General features: G+C 40.5%; 1 protein-coding gene across 1 annotated transcript in view; it reads left to right on the forward strand.

Moving 5' to 3' along the window:
- The first annotated feature begins 9,056 nt into the window (after positions 1 to 9,056).
- Positions 9,057 to 13,829, forward strand: part of LOC101167570 (zinc finger protein 385D) — a 52,249-nt gene continuing 47,476 nt past the window's right edge. The window contains exon 1 of the mRNA XM_004078277.4: positions 9,057 to 9,192. Coding sequence (XP_004078325.2) covers positions 9,156 to 9,192 — 37 coding nt within the window. The 5' untranslated portion in view covers positions 9,057 to 9,155. The remainder of the gene's footprint in view (positions 9,193 to 13,829) is intronic.

A 13,829-nucleotide genomic window follows, 5' to 3' on the forward strand; every position in this document is an offset into this window, starting at 1 on the left:
TCTCTGAGCCCCTTCGGAAAGCTTTCTGTGTCTGCCCACTGCCCTCATCTCTGATCTGGCCCCACAAAAAGCTGAGCTGTGGACACGTATTTGGTGTGTGTAAAAATGCAAACACGTCGTCTTCAGAGAGGGAAATTCCACTCTGGCCTCCCTGCCGCTGTTTCCTCAGGGGCCCTCTGTGGGGGCAGGCTCACAGAGCTCTGCGAATGAGCCGAAGCCAAGCGGCTTTGGACGTGACTTGGAGACACTCAGGCGTGTAAAACCAGCGATGCTCCAACCAGCATCCTTTTTATTTTCTCTTTGTGATTAGTGACATTGAAAATCCTGCTCGGCATAGCTGCGAGACGCTGCTTTTCTTGCAGGGCCCTGCCCGCTCCCTGAGCTGAGAACCTCCCTGCTTTGAAACACAGAAGAAAGCTGCTGATCGGCCGAGTTCCCTTGCTTCCTCAAAAAAAAAAAAAAAAACTCTGGTCTTTGCTCGCAGCTGCAGGCAGCACGGTCCCTCCTCTGCGTCTGGCCCGCTGTTTCTCTCGCCTGCTCGTGAGTGTGTGCAGAGTGCGTTCTCTGTCTCGCAGGAGCCCTGTGTGGGGGCAGGCTGAAGCCTTTCGCAAACAGAGCCACACAGCCTCAGAGCTTTACGAATGAGCCAACAATTACACAGCCTCGCGGCTGTTAGGTGGAGTCTGTTGCTGTCCCAGAAGCCCGCAGCCCCTGAGTACACCATCACGCATCCTCCTCCCTTCTGGCCACTGGAGCAGCTTTTCATGAGCTGTGTCCGTAGCTCCCTTTGTCTTGGCCCCAAAACCTGAGCTCTGCACACGTATTTGGTGTGAGCTTTGGATGTGAGATTTCAGCGGCTGTCTTCTCTTCGCTCTACGCGAATAGAACTCCTTCGAAGAGAGGATTTGGTTGTTGTTTTTGGTTTTCTTTTGTCTTTTTCTTTTTTCTTTTCTCTGTTTCTCTCTCATCCAGGTTTCTGTTTGTTGAGAGTCATTTATGTTTCCCTTCATCTGCCATGTAAAAAAAAACAGCGATGCAGGCTGTTCTCTTGGCTTGACAGCGGAGGGGATTCCTCTAACGTGCCTCGGTCGGCCTCACAGAGCGGAGGTCTCCGCATGCCTCCCTCCCCCCTCTATCTCTCTCGCGCGTGTTCTCTGAGCTCGTTCTACAGCTTTCTGTGTCTGTGTCCCTGTGTCTGGGGAGGGGATTTTTCTAAAGCACACGCCAACCTAAGCAAGTGCGAGGGGTAAGGAAATGAAGAGAGAGAAAGAGAAAAGAATGTCTCGTTGGTCACTCACAGTAAAACAGTGGATGGATAAAAAAAAAACACAGGGGTCAAATGCACCCTAAAGTACAGCGCGAGGGAATTGCCAAATGCCGGCCACCAAGTAATGTCTCGTGGGGTCATTTATACTCTGTAAAACAGTGGAGTGAAAGTTTTTTTTTTAAAAAAAGTACGGGGTCAAATGCACCCGAAAGTACAGCGCGAGAGGTATGAAAATAAATAAATAAATTGATGCCCCCCTTCTCCCCCCCCTCCACCCCCTGGTGGTCGTGGGGTGTAAGGACAATGAAGAAGAAAAAATACGGGGTCAAATGCACCCAAAAGACAGCGCGAGGGGTATGAAAATAAATAAATAGATTGATGCCCCCCCTCATCCCCTCCACCCCCTGGTGGTCGTGGGGTGTAAGTACAATGAAGAGAGGATGGGGTCTTTTACGTTCCGTAAAACAGCGGAGTGAATGTTTTTTTTTTAAAAAATACGGGGTCAAATGCACCCAAACGACAGCGCGAGGGGTATGAAAATAAATAAATAGATTGATGCCCCCCCTCATCCCCTCCTCCCCCTCCACCCCCTGGTGGTCGTGGGGTGTAAGGACAATGAAGAGATGAAAAAAATACGGGGGTCAAATGCACCCCAAACTACAGCGCGAGGGGTATGACAAAAAAAAAAAAAAAAATATACCCCCCCCTTCCCCCTGGTGGTCGTGCGGTGTAAGGAAAATGAAGATAGGAAAATAAAAAAACATAGTCTCGTGGGGTCATTTGCACTCCGTAAAACAGCGGAGTGAACGCTTTTGTTTTTGGAGAAAAAAAATAATAAAGTATTGTCTCTTGGGGTCATTTGAGCTCCGTAAAACAGCGGAGTGAACGCTTTTGTTTTTGGAGAAAAAAATAAAATAATGCATTGTCTCTTGGGGTCATTTTAGCTCCGTAAAGCAGCGGAGTGCACGCTTTTGTTTTTGGAGAAAAAAATAAAATAAAGTATTGTCTCTTGGGGTCATTTTAGCTCCGTAAAACAGCGGAGTGAACGCTTTTGTTTGGAGAAAAAAAAAATAAAGTATTGTCTCTTGGGGTCATTTGAGCTCCATAAAACAGCGGAGTGAACGCTTTTTTTTAAATAAAACAGGGGTCGAATGCACGCGAAAGCACAGCGCGAGGGGTATGTAAATAAATAAATGAATTGATGCCCCCCCCTTCCCCTCCCCCTGGTGGTCGTGCGCTGTAAGGAAAATGAAGAATGGATGAAAAAAAAAAGCATTGTCTCGTGGGGTCATTTGCACTCCGTAAAACAGCAGAGTGAACGCTTTTTTTTGGAGAAAAAAAAAAGTGTTGTCTATTGGGGTCATTTGAGCTCCGTAAAACAGCGGAGTGAATGTTTTTTTTTTAATAATACGGGGTCGAATGCAAGCGAAAGCACAGCGCGAGGGGTATGAAAATAAATTTTTAAAAAAAATTGATACCCCCCCTCCTTCCCTCTCCACCCTCTGGTGGTCTTGGGGTGTAAGGAAAATGAAGAGAGGATGGAGAGAAAAAATTAAAAATAAAGTATTGTCTCGTGGGGTCACTTATGCCTTGTAAAACAGCGGAGAGGATGGAGAGAAAAAAAAAAATAAAGTATTGCCTCGTGGGGTCACTTATGCCCTGTAAAACAGCGGAGGGAATGGGTTTCGTGCTGGCCACCGAGAAATGCCTCGTGGGGTCACTTATGCCCTGTAAAACAGCGGAGGGAATGGGTTTCGTGCTGGCCACCGAGAAATGCCTCGTGGGGTCACTTATGCCCTGTAAAACAGCGGAGGGAGTTATATTTTTTTGGAGGGGGGTCATGCAGACCCCAAAGCACATGCCAACCTAAGGGAGCGGAAGGGTTATAAGTAGAAGTACACGTTTCCACTAGATGGCAGCATCACACCTTAGACATCAATCAATTGGCAACACCATAGAGAACGATTTTTTTTTTACAAAAAACATTTTTAAGAATGGATTGTTTGTGTTTTTGTGGTTTAATTTAAATTTTTAATTAAAGGAATCTGTACATTCAATGTAAAAAAAAATAAGATGAACTATTAGCTTAGATTGGGGCGGCTGTGGTGCAGCTGTAGGGCGGTCAACCCATGATCGTAAGATTGCAAATTTGATTCCCGCCTTGCACGCCCATTTGTCGAAGTGTCCTTGGGCAAGACACTGAACCCCACCTTGCCTCTGGTGGGAGGTTGGCGCCAGTGTTGAGCAGCAGAGCCGCCATCAGCGTGTGAATGTGCGTGTGACTGGGTAAATGGGACTGTGACTGTAAAGCACTTTGGGCCTTTGTAAGAAGGTAGAAAGCGCTATATAAGTATACACCATTTAGATTTAGTATTTTGCTTTAACAGCAGAAAAACAACGGTTAAAATGTTTAAGCAAAACATAGAAATGTATCAGCCTGGTGCTATTGCTGAAAAGTACCACTTGGCTGCATTTTCTATTGTTCAATTGATCGTCAGTAAGCCTGATTGTATCCATCAGAGCAGAAATGTAAACAGTCTATAGGCATGTAGACCAAGACGTAAGACACAAACAACAGTATTAAGCATTAAGAGCTTAATACTTAATCACGTTCAAGTGACAATTTATCAAAAACAAAGTCAGTGAAATGTTTAAAAACTAATAATTGATGTTTTGTAATCTGATTCACTCCAAACCTTTAAAACCAAATCTTCTATTCTACATATTACTTCTTTATTTCTTTATTTTTTGCAGATCAAACATTAAAAATTTTGATAAAGACATGAAAAGCAGCAAAAATGTGAATACCTATAGAACATGTTTTGGGTTTCAGAAGATGCTTTAGAGGAATAGAAAATAAAGATGTTTAGCCAGATTTCAATATACGCTTTATATTGAAAGACGAAACCACACAAACCAAAACACAGCAATACAAGGACTTTTTTTTAAAATCGGTTACGTTATTTTATAAAGTTTTAAAAAACTGCTGCAGACTTCAACACAACTGATATTCTGTCACATTTTAGTTTTTTTTTTTTTTCTTCACCTGAAACACCACCAGTTTCCTTAAACCTCAATTTGAATTCTAAACTTTTAAAGTTTTCTTTCAGGAAAAAACTTGCATTTTCTCCTCTGTTAAAGTCCCGTCACGTCCTAAGCCTGTTTGAATGAGTCCATTACTTCATTTGTGAGGCACAAAAATGTACAGCTTCAGTTATATCCCAAAAGCAAGCAGTTGTCCTGCTCCTGGTAAATGATTTGAACTGTCACTCAAGATGTCTTCTGTCAAAACAGAAACTCATTTCACGCTCGGCTATTATGAATCATGATGTTGTCAGAAATGGACTGAGTTTAGAGCAGGAGATTTGCAGCATGATAGACCAAAAAATAAATGCAATTGCAAATCAAACTATACCCAGAATTGATGCAATTTGTATTTAAAAAATCAGTATTTTCTTTGTTAATAAAAAAAAAAGCTTTTTTACTTAGCAAAACCATCAGATAAATTCTACGAGTAGAGCCAGTTTAAACAGATAAAAAACTGGCTGTGATGGATTCCTTCTATCTTCTTCTTCTTCTTGGAAAGAAGGAAATGTCATTAAATACCAAGGACACAGAGACACGGTATCTGACTTCCATTCTCTGGAGCAGTTTGAGATTTCTCCTGATAGCAATTCTGTGATGTGGTACAATAATTGTGTCTTATCTAAAGTGAAACATTTAACTATGTGGCCCCCGTATCTTAGCAGAGGGAATTGAACACAAAGAATGACTGTTGTCATTTTTTAGATTCTCTTTTGTTAGTTTGCTTCCCAGGAGTATGTTAAAGACCAACTCCAATGAAAATCGTGTTTTTGGTGTTGCATAAAAAAATGTTGTTGGAAAAAGTTCTCGGTTGTGACGTAGAAACTAAAATGGGTGGGCCTAAGTCTCCCTGCCCTGTTCCATTCCGATGCATCCACTTGCAGACAAATAGATCCATTCATGTCTGCATTTTCTTTGTCCAAAACAACATCAGCCTCAAAATTGTACAGCTGGATTGTTTCAATATTGCTCGCCATTTGTTTTTGTTTTTTTTGCACCGTTAACGTTATGTTGGGGGATGTGAGCAGCTAGTAGCGAGCGGGAAAGTGTGTTAACAAAGGAATGATGGGATATTCATGGAGGCTTTCTTCAGCACCAAGAGTCCCGCCCACAACTCAGTGGTGAGTTTCTGATGAACTCCTGCCACTCAGCACAAACTTTTTTAAAATGTTGCCCAAAAACGTCAAAATCGTGAATAAAACTTATACAATAGATCAAAAGATGTCTGAAGTAGGATTTTTAGCTGTTAGGTATTCACATTTCTTTTAAAGTAAAGGTCTTTGATTACCACACTACTCACAATTAGTTAGGGATGATGTAAAAAACTCAGTGAGGTCACATAAACTGCGTTTGTTTCAGTTACAGATTTTGGGGATGCGGAGGGCAATTGTCTTGGGATGATGGACACACCTCGTTTTGTGCTTTCCATATATTGGTATCAGTGGGTTATTGGGGCCAAAACCAAAGCACTTTAAAAGAAAAAAATCAGGATGAGACATCACTGTTACTCTGTCACTACGGCTAATTAAGAAAATACCAGCTATTGACATGTTATTTTTTTGTTTTCTGGAGCTATCTTCGTTATTCTCTAAACTTAAGGGATAATTAATATATACTAATGAAAGTAGTGTTTCTTCTCATTCATTATAAGTTATATCAAAGGGAACTTTGACGCATTTAATTCAAACTCTTATTAAAAAAATGAATAAGATTCATGTAAATGACAATATCCCTAAGTTATGGCGTGTAGTTTTATTTATTTTTTTGAACACCCATCCATCCTTTTTGCAGTGCTTTCCTTTGTCTAAAACACACAGCTATCTTCTGTCTTCTGATTGGTTTAGAGAAAGCCGTCATTTAAAAAAAAAACCTTCCCATGGTGACAAAGTTAAACTAAAACACATGGCCTCTTTTTCTGATCCTAAGTGCAGCAGAATATAAATGTCCTTTAATGAAAGCACTTAAAATGATGATGGAGTCAGGGCTGTTATAAAGTCTGATGCTGGCAGTGTGATGAATGCACTCAAGCTTCATACAAATGAGGCACCTGAATGCACCATGCGCATTTTGAACTAACCTTAACAACAGGGGGTTGGTTCACCTTCAATGGGGGGGGGGGTGTCCATATTTTCTCCTGGCTTTACTGTGTTTCCTTTTTTTCCAACTGACATACAAAGACAACAGTAGACCTGACATGTCACACGTGTCCTTTTCTTACTTTCACACATACATCTGCACATGTGCTCCTTTATTTTTAGGGCGGGGGCCTTATGGTGAGGTCAAGCAAGGTGCTAAAAGACTTCGATGTGAAGGACATAGCTCAAAGTCCAAGTATGTTTCCACCGAGCATCCATCACTGGGGCTGACAGCTAAACCGAACACACACCGGCGGTCCGGACACAGCACACCCGGGCATGCTTCTGTGTCACTGTACACCCATATTCCTCTGCAGGCATCAGCATTTGAACATAATCCAACAATGTTAATGAGGGGGGGTTGACAGGAGCTGGGAAATGATGGCTGCTGATAGGATTCAACTCAAACAAAAGGATCTGACAGCGTTGAGCGGGAAGGACTTATCCTGTATACCTTCAGAGTATTTATCAATGTAAAATGACATCAACATCTGGGTTCTTGGGGGAACTTTTTTTAGAACCCTAACATTTCTTAAGGATGTACAGCTGCTGGCGGTTTTAGAGTAAAACAATCCATCCATTTTCTTACGCTTATTTGGAGCTAAATTGAAGGAGGAGCAGATATGCACAGACCTTCCAAACCACAGAAAAGATCCACTCGTGTCAGGAGGTACTCAAAGGCTCTCCTTGGTGAACCAAGGCCAGGCTTCATCCTTAGTTTTCTTCAGGGCCTTCTTTGGTGGGACTTTCCTGGAATATCTCCACCAGGGAGGCATCCAGGGACCAACCAAGAGATTCCCAAGCCACCTCAACTGGCTTCCCTTGAAGCTCCAACAGAGCACCCAGCCACTCTGCAGAGGGAACTCGTCACTCACATGTATCTGTTATCTTATCCTTTCTGTATGACCCAAAGCTTATGATCATAGTTGAGGGTAGAAACAAAGATTGACCAGTGAGTGAAAAGCTTTGTCTTTTGGCTCAGCTCCCTCTTCATCACAAGTAAGTTAAATTGGTTACGCGGTTACCCGGAGAGGGCAAACCCCCTTATTCAGGTCTAATGATCTATTTATCCTTTGTTTGGTATATCCTTGTTAAGAAATAAATTTCTGTTGTTTGTACTGTTTTTTTTGTATTATTACTGCTTTGATTGCTTGAAATAAACCAGTTCCAAATCCAAATTTCTGCACTCTGTACTCAGAATGGATGAGCCTTAGTAGGGGGCAAAGGACCTCATATTCCCAAAGCATCTTCCACAAAACACGGTGAGGGAAAAGTCTGAATGTTTTATCCAAATTAACAAAACATTTATGGATTTGATAAAGAATAAAGTCCCGTTATCTGTCACACACTAGGTGTGGGAAATTCATTCTCCTCATTTGACCTAGCTAACAAAGTTGGGAGTCAGCGTAGTTACAGTAACGTTTCAGTGGTATCAGTCTGTTTTTTTACATGTTGAAAACAAGGTCTGGAGTTATAGGTATTGTATACCTGTGTCGGACTAAGTTAGTGTAACGTTTGTTTTGTAGGTATTAGTCTGTTTATTTTTTGCAAAGTTGGAAGTTATATGTATTGTAAATCTGCTAACGTGGGATTGCTGTGAACATAGTTATCACAGTCTGAATGAACTAACAAACTTATCTATGACTCTTTTGTCTCACTTAAAGCTCCTTCAAATTTTCTGCGCCTTAAATAGTACACAATTTTGAAAATAAACCATTCATTGACGGTGCGTATTATAACCCGGTACGGCCTGTAGTGCAGATAATACAATAGCTGGAGCACACTCTCTGGTCTGCTTTCCTTAAAAGAGGGACCACCGCCCCAGTCTTCAGTCCAGTCTGGACGAATCATCCCCAATGCCCTAACAATGTCACAAAGGCAAGTTACCCACAACACCCAGAGCATTGAGGTGCTCAGTCTGGAGTCGTTGCCACTGAGGAGCAGTTTTGACTGCGTGGATGCATCACTGCTGGAACTAAAAAGCTCCTGTTCCACTGAATACAGTCGGCTTTCACAACAAAGAATGATATAGGAAGAGTAGTCGTATAAAAGTAGCAATTTTGAAAATCAAGATTGAAATTTGTAAACAGAATTTTGAATTAAACTGTTTTTTTAAGCATAAGTGTCAAAAAGAATCACATACGTCTATTTTGTGTTCATTTTTCATAAATGTTATAAAATACTCCTGGTTTTATGATATGAGCTGTTGTGGTCTTTTGTTAAACTAATCTTTTTTTTTTTTTAAGTATTTTGTTGATGTGTTTCATACAGAAGAGGATTAGGGCAATGGACAAAGAAAAAAAAGGGCAAAGAAAATTCTGACTCTAATTCAGATCAAAGTCAGAATTCTGACATGAAAGTCAGAATTTTCTATGCCCTTTTTTTCTTTCTCCGTGGCCCTAATCATCTTCCGTAGTTTTAAAACAGCTTAAAGTGTTTTTAATTGCAAACACTTTCTGTAGTTTTTTTCTCCTCCTGACTCATTCTTTTTGTCCTTTCTTCACCCCCTCCCCTCCCCTCTCCTCCCCTTCCTTCATCCCCGCGCGCTGTGATTTGGTATCTCTGCTACACAGGCGGCGTTGGCACAGCGCGCGCGCGTTACCCGCGAGGTTTATCTTTCTTGACTCGCTGGTGGGTTGAGCTCGCGCGCTAATCTGTGGCAGCTGGAAATGAACAACAGAGGAGCTCCGCAGCCACCGGACTCAGGTAAGAAAGCCTTTTTTCTGCTTTCAGCACAATCATTTGACCACATTCTCATCTTTAAAAAAAAAAGCAACAACAACAAAAAAAAGAATATTTCTTCTTAATGTGTCTTTGTTTTATTTTAATTATTATAGCTTATTTTTTAAAGCTGCTTTTTAAATATTTCTTACCAAAAAAATTAATAAAACCAAAAACAGCTATACTTCCTGTGTTTTAAAAAGCCAACGCAACTTTTAAATAAAAATCAGTAAACACGTTTTTGTTACCCCAATGGGGTTTCACCCTCTTTTTTAAATGTATTTTTTATTGATATTAATTTTTTAAAATATGTAATGTAAATTCATACAGATAAATATTTGTGCTCAAGAAAGTAAAAACGAGGTTTAACTGTTGTTTTCTAAAGGGGTCTTATTTACAAAGATTTTCGCGTCTCAGAGGAACATTTATGTTTTCACGCCCTTTGTGTGTGCATGTGTGTGTGTATACATGTAGGTGTGTGTTTGTCTTTGTATATGTCCTTAAAAAGGCTGTTAACCGCTTTGTTTTATTGGTTTATTAAGTTTCATTAAGTAATTTAGCTAAAAAATGTTTTGATATTGTTTTTATTTTTTATATTAATATGACGAAGCATTGCAGTTATTTTAATACACTACAATGGAGATCTTTCATACATCAATAACAGCTTTAGCTGTATTTTGGAACAAAAATAATCCCAACAATTTACCTGGAAATAAAGTTACGCCTAGTAAATAGTGCATTATTATTTATTTTGTATAAAGATTTAAGAGAAATAAAGGTTGATTATTCAAAATCAAAGGGATTGGGCAGTTCCCATTCTGGATGTGTGAGGCTTGAGAGCAGAAAAGTCTGGTGAAATGATCTTTTCATGCAAATGTACCCACAGAAATGTAATGTTATGATCATTTTCTCTATCTATATACGTGCTGGAGTTGCGTCTCCTTCTCAGATGGAGAAGAGAAACTGTAATTTTCACAAATTTGAGTTGCATATGGAAATAGCAAAAATACTCACCTCAACCTTTACATGTGCATACCCATCGCGTGGAACGGTCGTCTTTGCTTTTAAACATTTTAGTGATTATACTTCCCCAAAATTGTTTATGTCTCACAATGTCATCGTGCTGCTCGATTCCAGCAGCAGACACTCTTGAACACCTCGCCGTGGCTGCATCATCATCATGTTCGACATCCTCTTTAATGACCTTTCTCCCCCCCGTCCTCCCTCAGCAGTGGTTTCAAACCTAAATGGCTCAAAATTACAGTCGCCTGCCTGCCAAGTGCTGCCGACGACATTTCCTTTCCAACTGCTCTGAAACACTTATTTTAGCTGCAAACAAAAGGTCCTTGATGCATCAAATCCTGGATCTCCTCCTGCTGCTCGCTCCCCAAAGGGGATGCTGTAATTTTCACCAGCATTTCTCATGCGGCTGCAGTTTTTTTTTATATTTATTTTTTATTTTTTTGTCATGTATAATTCATTTGGGTCTTCTTGGGTCAGATTTTCCAGTGAAGGGAAAAAAAAAATCTAAACAATATTATGGTATACATGCAGGGAGTTACCTGTTTAGGGTGAACCACACCTTGACCAGAACTCTGCTGACTGCAGTGCGCTTTGTGGCCTTCATTAGGAAAATATGGATACTTTATACTGGAATAAACCCTCAAATATGAGAAATATTAAGCTTTGGGTACAAACACTGAAGGCATCAAAACTATGAATTAACACACCGGAATTATATAAATAACTATACATAACAAAAAAGTGTGAAACAACTGAAAATATGTCATATTGTAGGTTCTTCGTGGTAGCCACCTTTTGATTTGATTATTGCTTTGCAGACTCTTGGCATTTTCTTGATGAGCTTCAAGAGGTAGTCACCTGAAATGTTTTTCACGTAGGTGTGCCCTGTCTGGTTTAACAAGTGCGATTTCTTGCCTTATAAATGGGGTTGGGGCCATCAGTTGTGTTGTGCAGAAGTCAGGTGGATAAACAGCTGATAGTCCTACTGAATAGACTATTAGAATTTGTTTTATGGCAAGAAAAAAAGCAGTTAAGTACAGAAAAACGAGTGGCCATCATTACTTTAAGAAATCAAGGTCACTCAGTCCGAAAAATTGGGGAAACTTTGAAAGTGTCTCCAAGTGCAATCACAAAAGCCATCAAGCGCTAAAAAGAAACTGGCTCACATGCGGACCGCCCCAGGAAGGAAAACCAAGAGTCACTTCTGCTGCAAAGGATACGTTCATCCAAGTCACCAACCTGGGAAATGGCAGGTTAACAGCAGCTCAGATTAGAGAGCAGGTCAATGGCACACAGAGTTCTAGCAGCAGACACATCTCTACAACAACTGTTAAAAGGAGACTGTGTGAATCAGGCCTTCATGGTAGAATATCTGCTAGGAAACTACTTCTAAAGAAAGGCAACACGCAGGAGAGACTTATTTGGGCTAAAGAACACAACAAATGGACATCAGATCCGTGGAAATCTGTGCTTTAGTCTGATAAGTCCAGATCCAGAGATTTTTGCTTCCAACCACGTGTCTTTGTGCGACGCAGAAAAGGTGAATGGATGGACTCTACATGCCTGGTTCCCACCGTGAAGCATGGAAGAGGAGGTGTGATGGTGTGGGGGTGCTTTGCTGGTGACACTGTTGGGGATTTATTCCAAATTGAAGGCATACTGAACCAGCATGGCTACCACAGCATCTAGTAGCGGCATGCTATTCCATCCAGTTTGCGTTTAGTTGGACCATCATTTAATTTTCAATAGGACAATGACCCCAAACTCACCTCCAGGCTGTGTAGGCCCTATTTGACCAAGAAGGAGACTGATGGGGTGCTGCGGCAGATTACCTGGCCTCCACAGTCACCGGACCTGAACCCAATCCAGATGGTTTGGGTTGAGCTGGACCACAGAGTGAAGGCAAAAGGGCCAACAAGTGCTAAGCATTCTGGGAACTCCTTCAACACTGTTGGAAGACCATTTCTGGTGACTACCTCTTGAAAATCATCAAGAAAATGCCAAGAGTGTGCAAAGCAGTAATCAAAGCAAAAGGTGGCTACTATGAAGAACCTAGAATATGACATATTTTCAGTTGTTTCACACTTTTTTGTTATGTATATAATTCCACATGTGTAAATTCATAGTTTTGATGCCTTCAGTGTGAATCTACAATTTTCATAGTCATGGGAATAAAGATAACACTTCTGTAACGAGAAGGTGTGTCCTAACTTTTGGTCTGTGCTGTGTGTATATATATATATATATATATATATATATATAAACCCTAAAACAAGGCAAATACGAGGTCAAAACTATGTAAAAATGTCTAAGAATCAAGACGAAGCTCCATTACACTATGATGGATTTATTCCAAGAAGTATCACAATTATGTATCATAACTAATGTGTTTTTTTTAACCTAAAATGTCAAAGCTAGATACCTCTTTGAAACTTTTCAAATTTGAGTTAAGACTATAATAATAAGGGGGTTGTCATTATAAAGAGCTGACGTGATTGGCAAACTGACAAATGAGTTCAGGGACTACTGAGGGATGATGATTCCTGACAACTTTACCAAACAGCCAATTTACTGCAAGTTGCCGTGTTGTAATTTTTTTCTGTTTATATAGACTTTGTTTTTGCTGATAGACACATAGTTCCTAAAATAGATGTCCCCTTGAAATCTTTGTTCCCCTGAAGTGTCTAAAATGAGCAGTTTAAATCTACTTTTCTGACCTTTTTTAAAACTGTTTTACTAGAACAATCAGTGAATTTTTTTTTATTCAGAATTGTGACTTAATTAAATAACTATTGTGCATCATAACAATTAGAAGATTCCTAGATTGTAGCAGTTATCTTCAGATTAGGTGCAGCAAAGTCTTTAGATTATTTGAGGCCATCAGCACTTGATGTGCTGCTGTAGCATTAATTGAGGATATTTTGCAGCAAAATGGTAAACCATAATAAATGAACTCGCTAATGTTTCAGTTTGAAATCAATTCCATTTAGTTTCATCAGGAAACATAGACAGATTTTTACCATAGTGAACTATCTTTTTGCCATTTTGTTATCTCGTTTTCGGCCCAGAAGTACAATTGGTTGAACGTATCGTCAATCAGAAACAAAATGTCGTCCAAAACCGACGGACAACCCTGATCCTCTGCAGGTCTGCTTTTGTTTCTGCTCCAACCCCTTTTCACATCAATTATGCGCGCCTTATGGGCTATCATAGACGCCTTGCAGTTCTTTGCATGCAGGTCACAATGACGGGTTACTTAAGTCAAAACATTGGTGATGAAAGTGAGGGACCCGTTATCGTATCTCCTCCCCCAGATTTCTCTCCTGTGTCTTTTCTTTGAGCTCCGGCATGTGGCTGCTGCCGTCTGTCTCAGTAAAAACCATCAGCTGTGAAATTGAGAATAATCATGTGGAACGATTTTGGGATGGAAGCAGCTTGAGCTCCAGCCCTCAGCGGTCAATGGACTTACGACCTCTGCTGATATACTCCACCAAAGACTTAACAGTCATTGGTAAAACCCATTTGGTTCTCGTGCAGCAAAAATTTCTTTTTTGGTGATAATTATTTTTCTAAGAGTTCCCCACTCTGTGGTCTTTAGT

Source organism: Oryzias latipes, chromosome 19, assembly GCF_002234675.1.
Source record: "Oryzias latipes chromosome 19, ASM223467v1".
NCBI classification, from domain to species: domain Eukaryota; kingdom Metazoa; phylum Chordata; class Actinopteri; order Beloniformes; family Adrianichthyidae; genus Oryzias; species Oryzias latipes.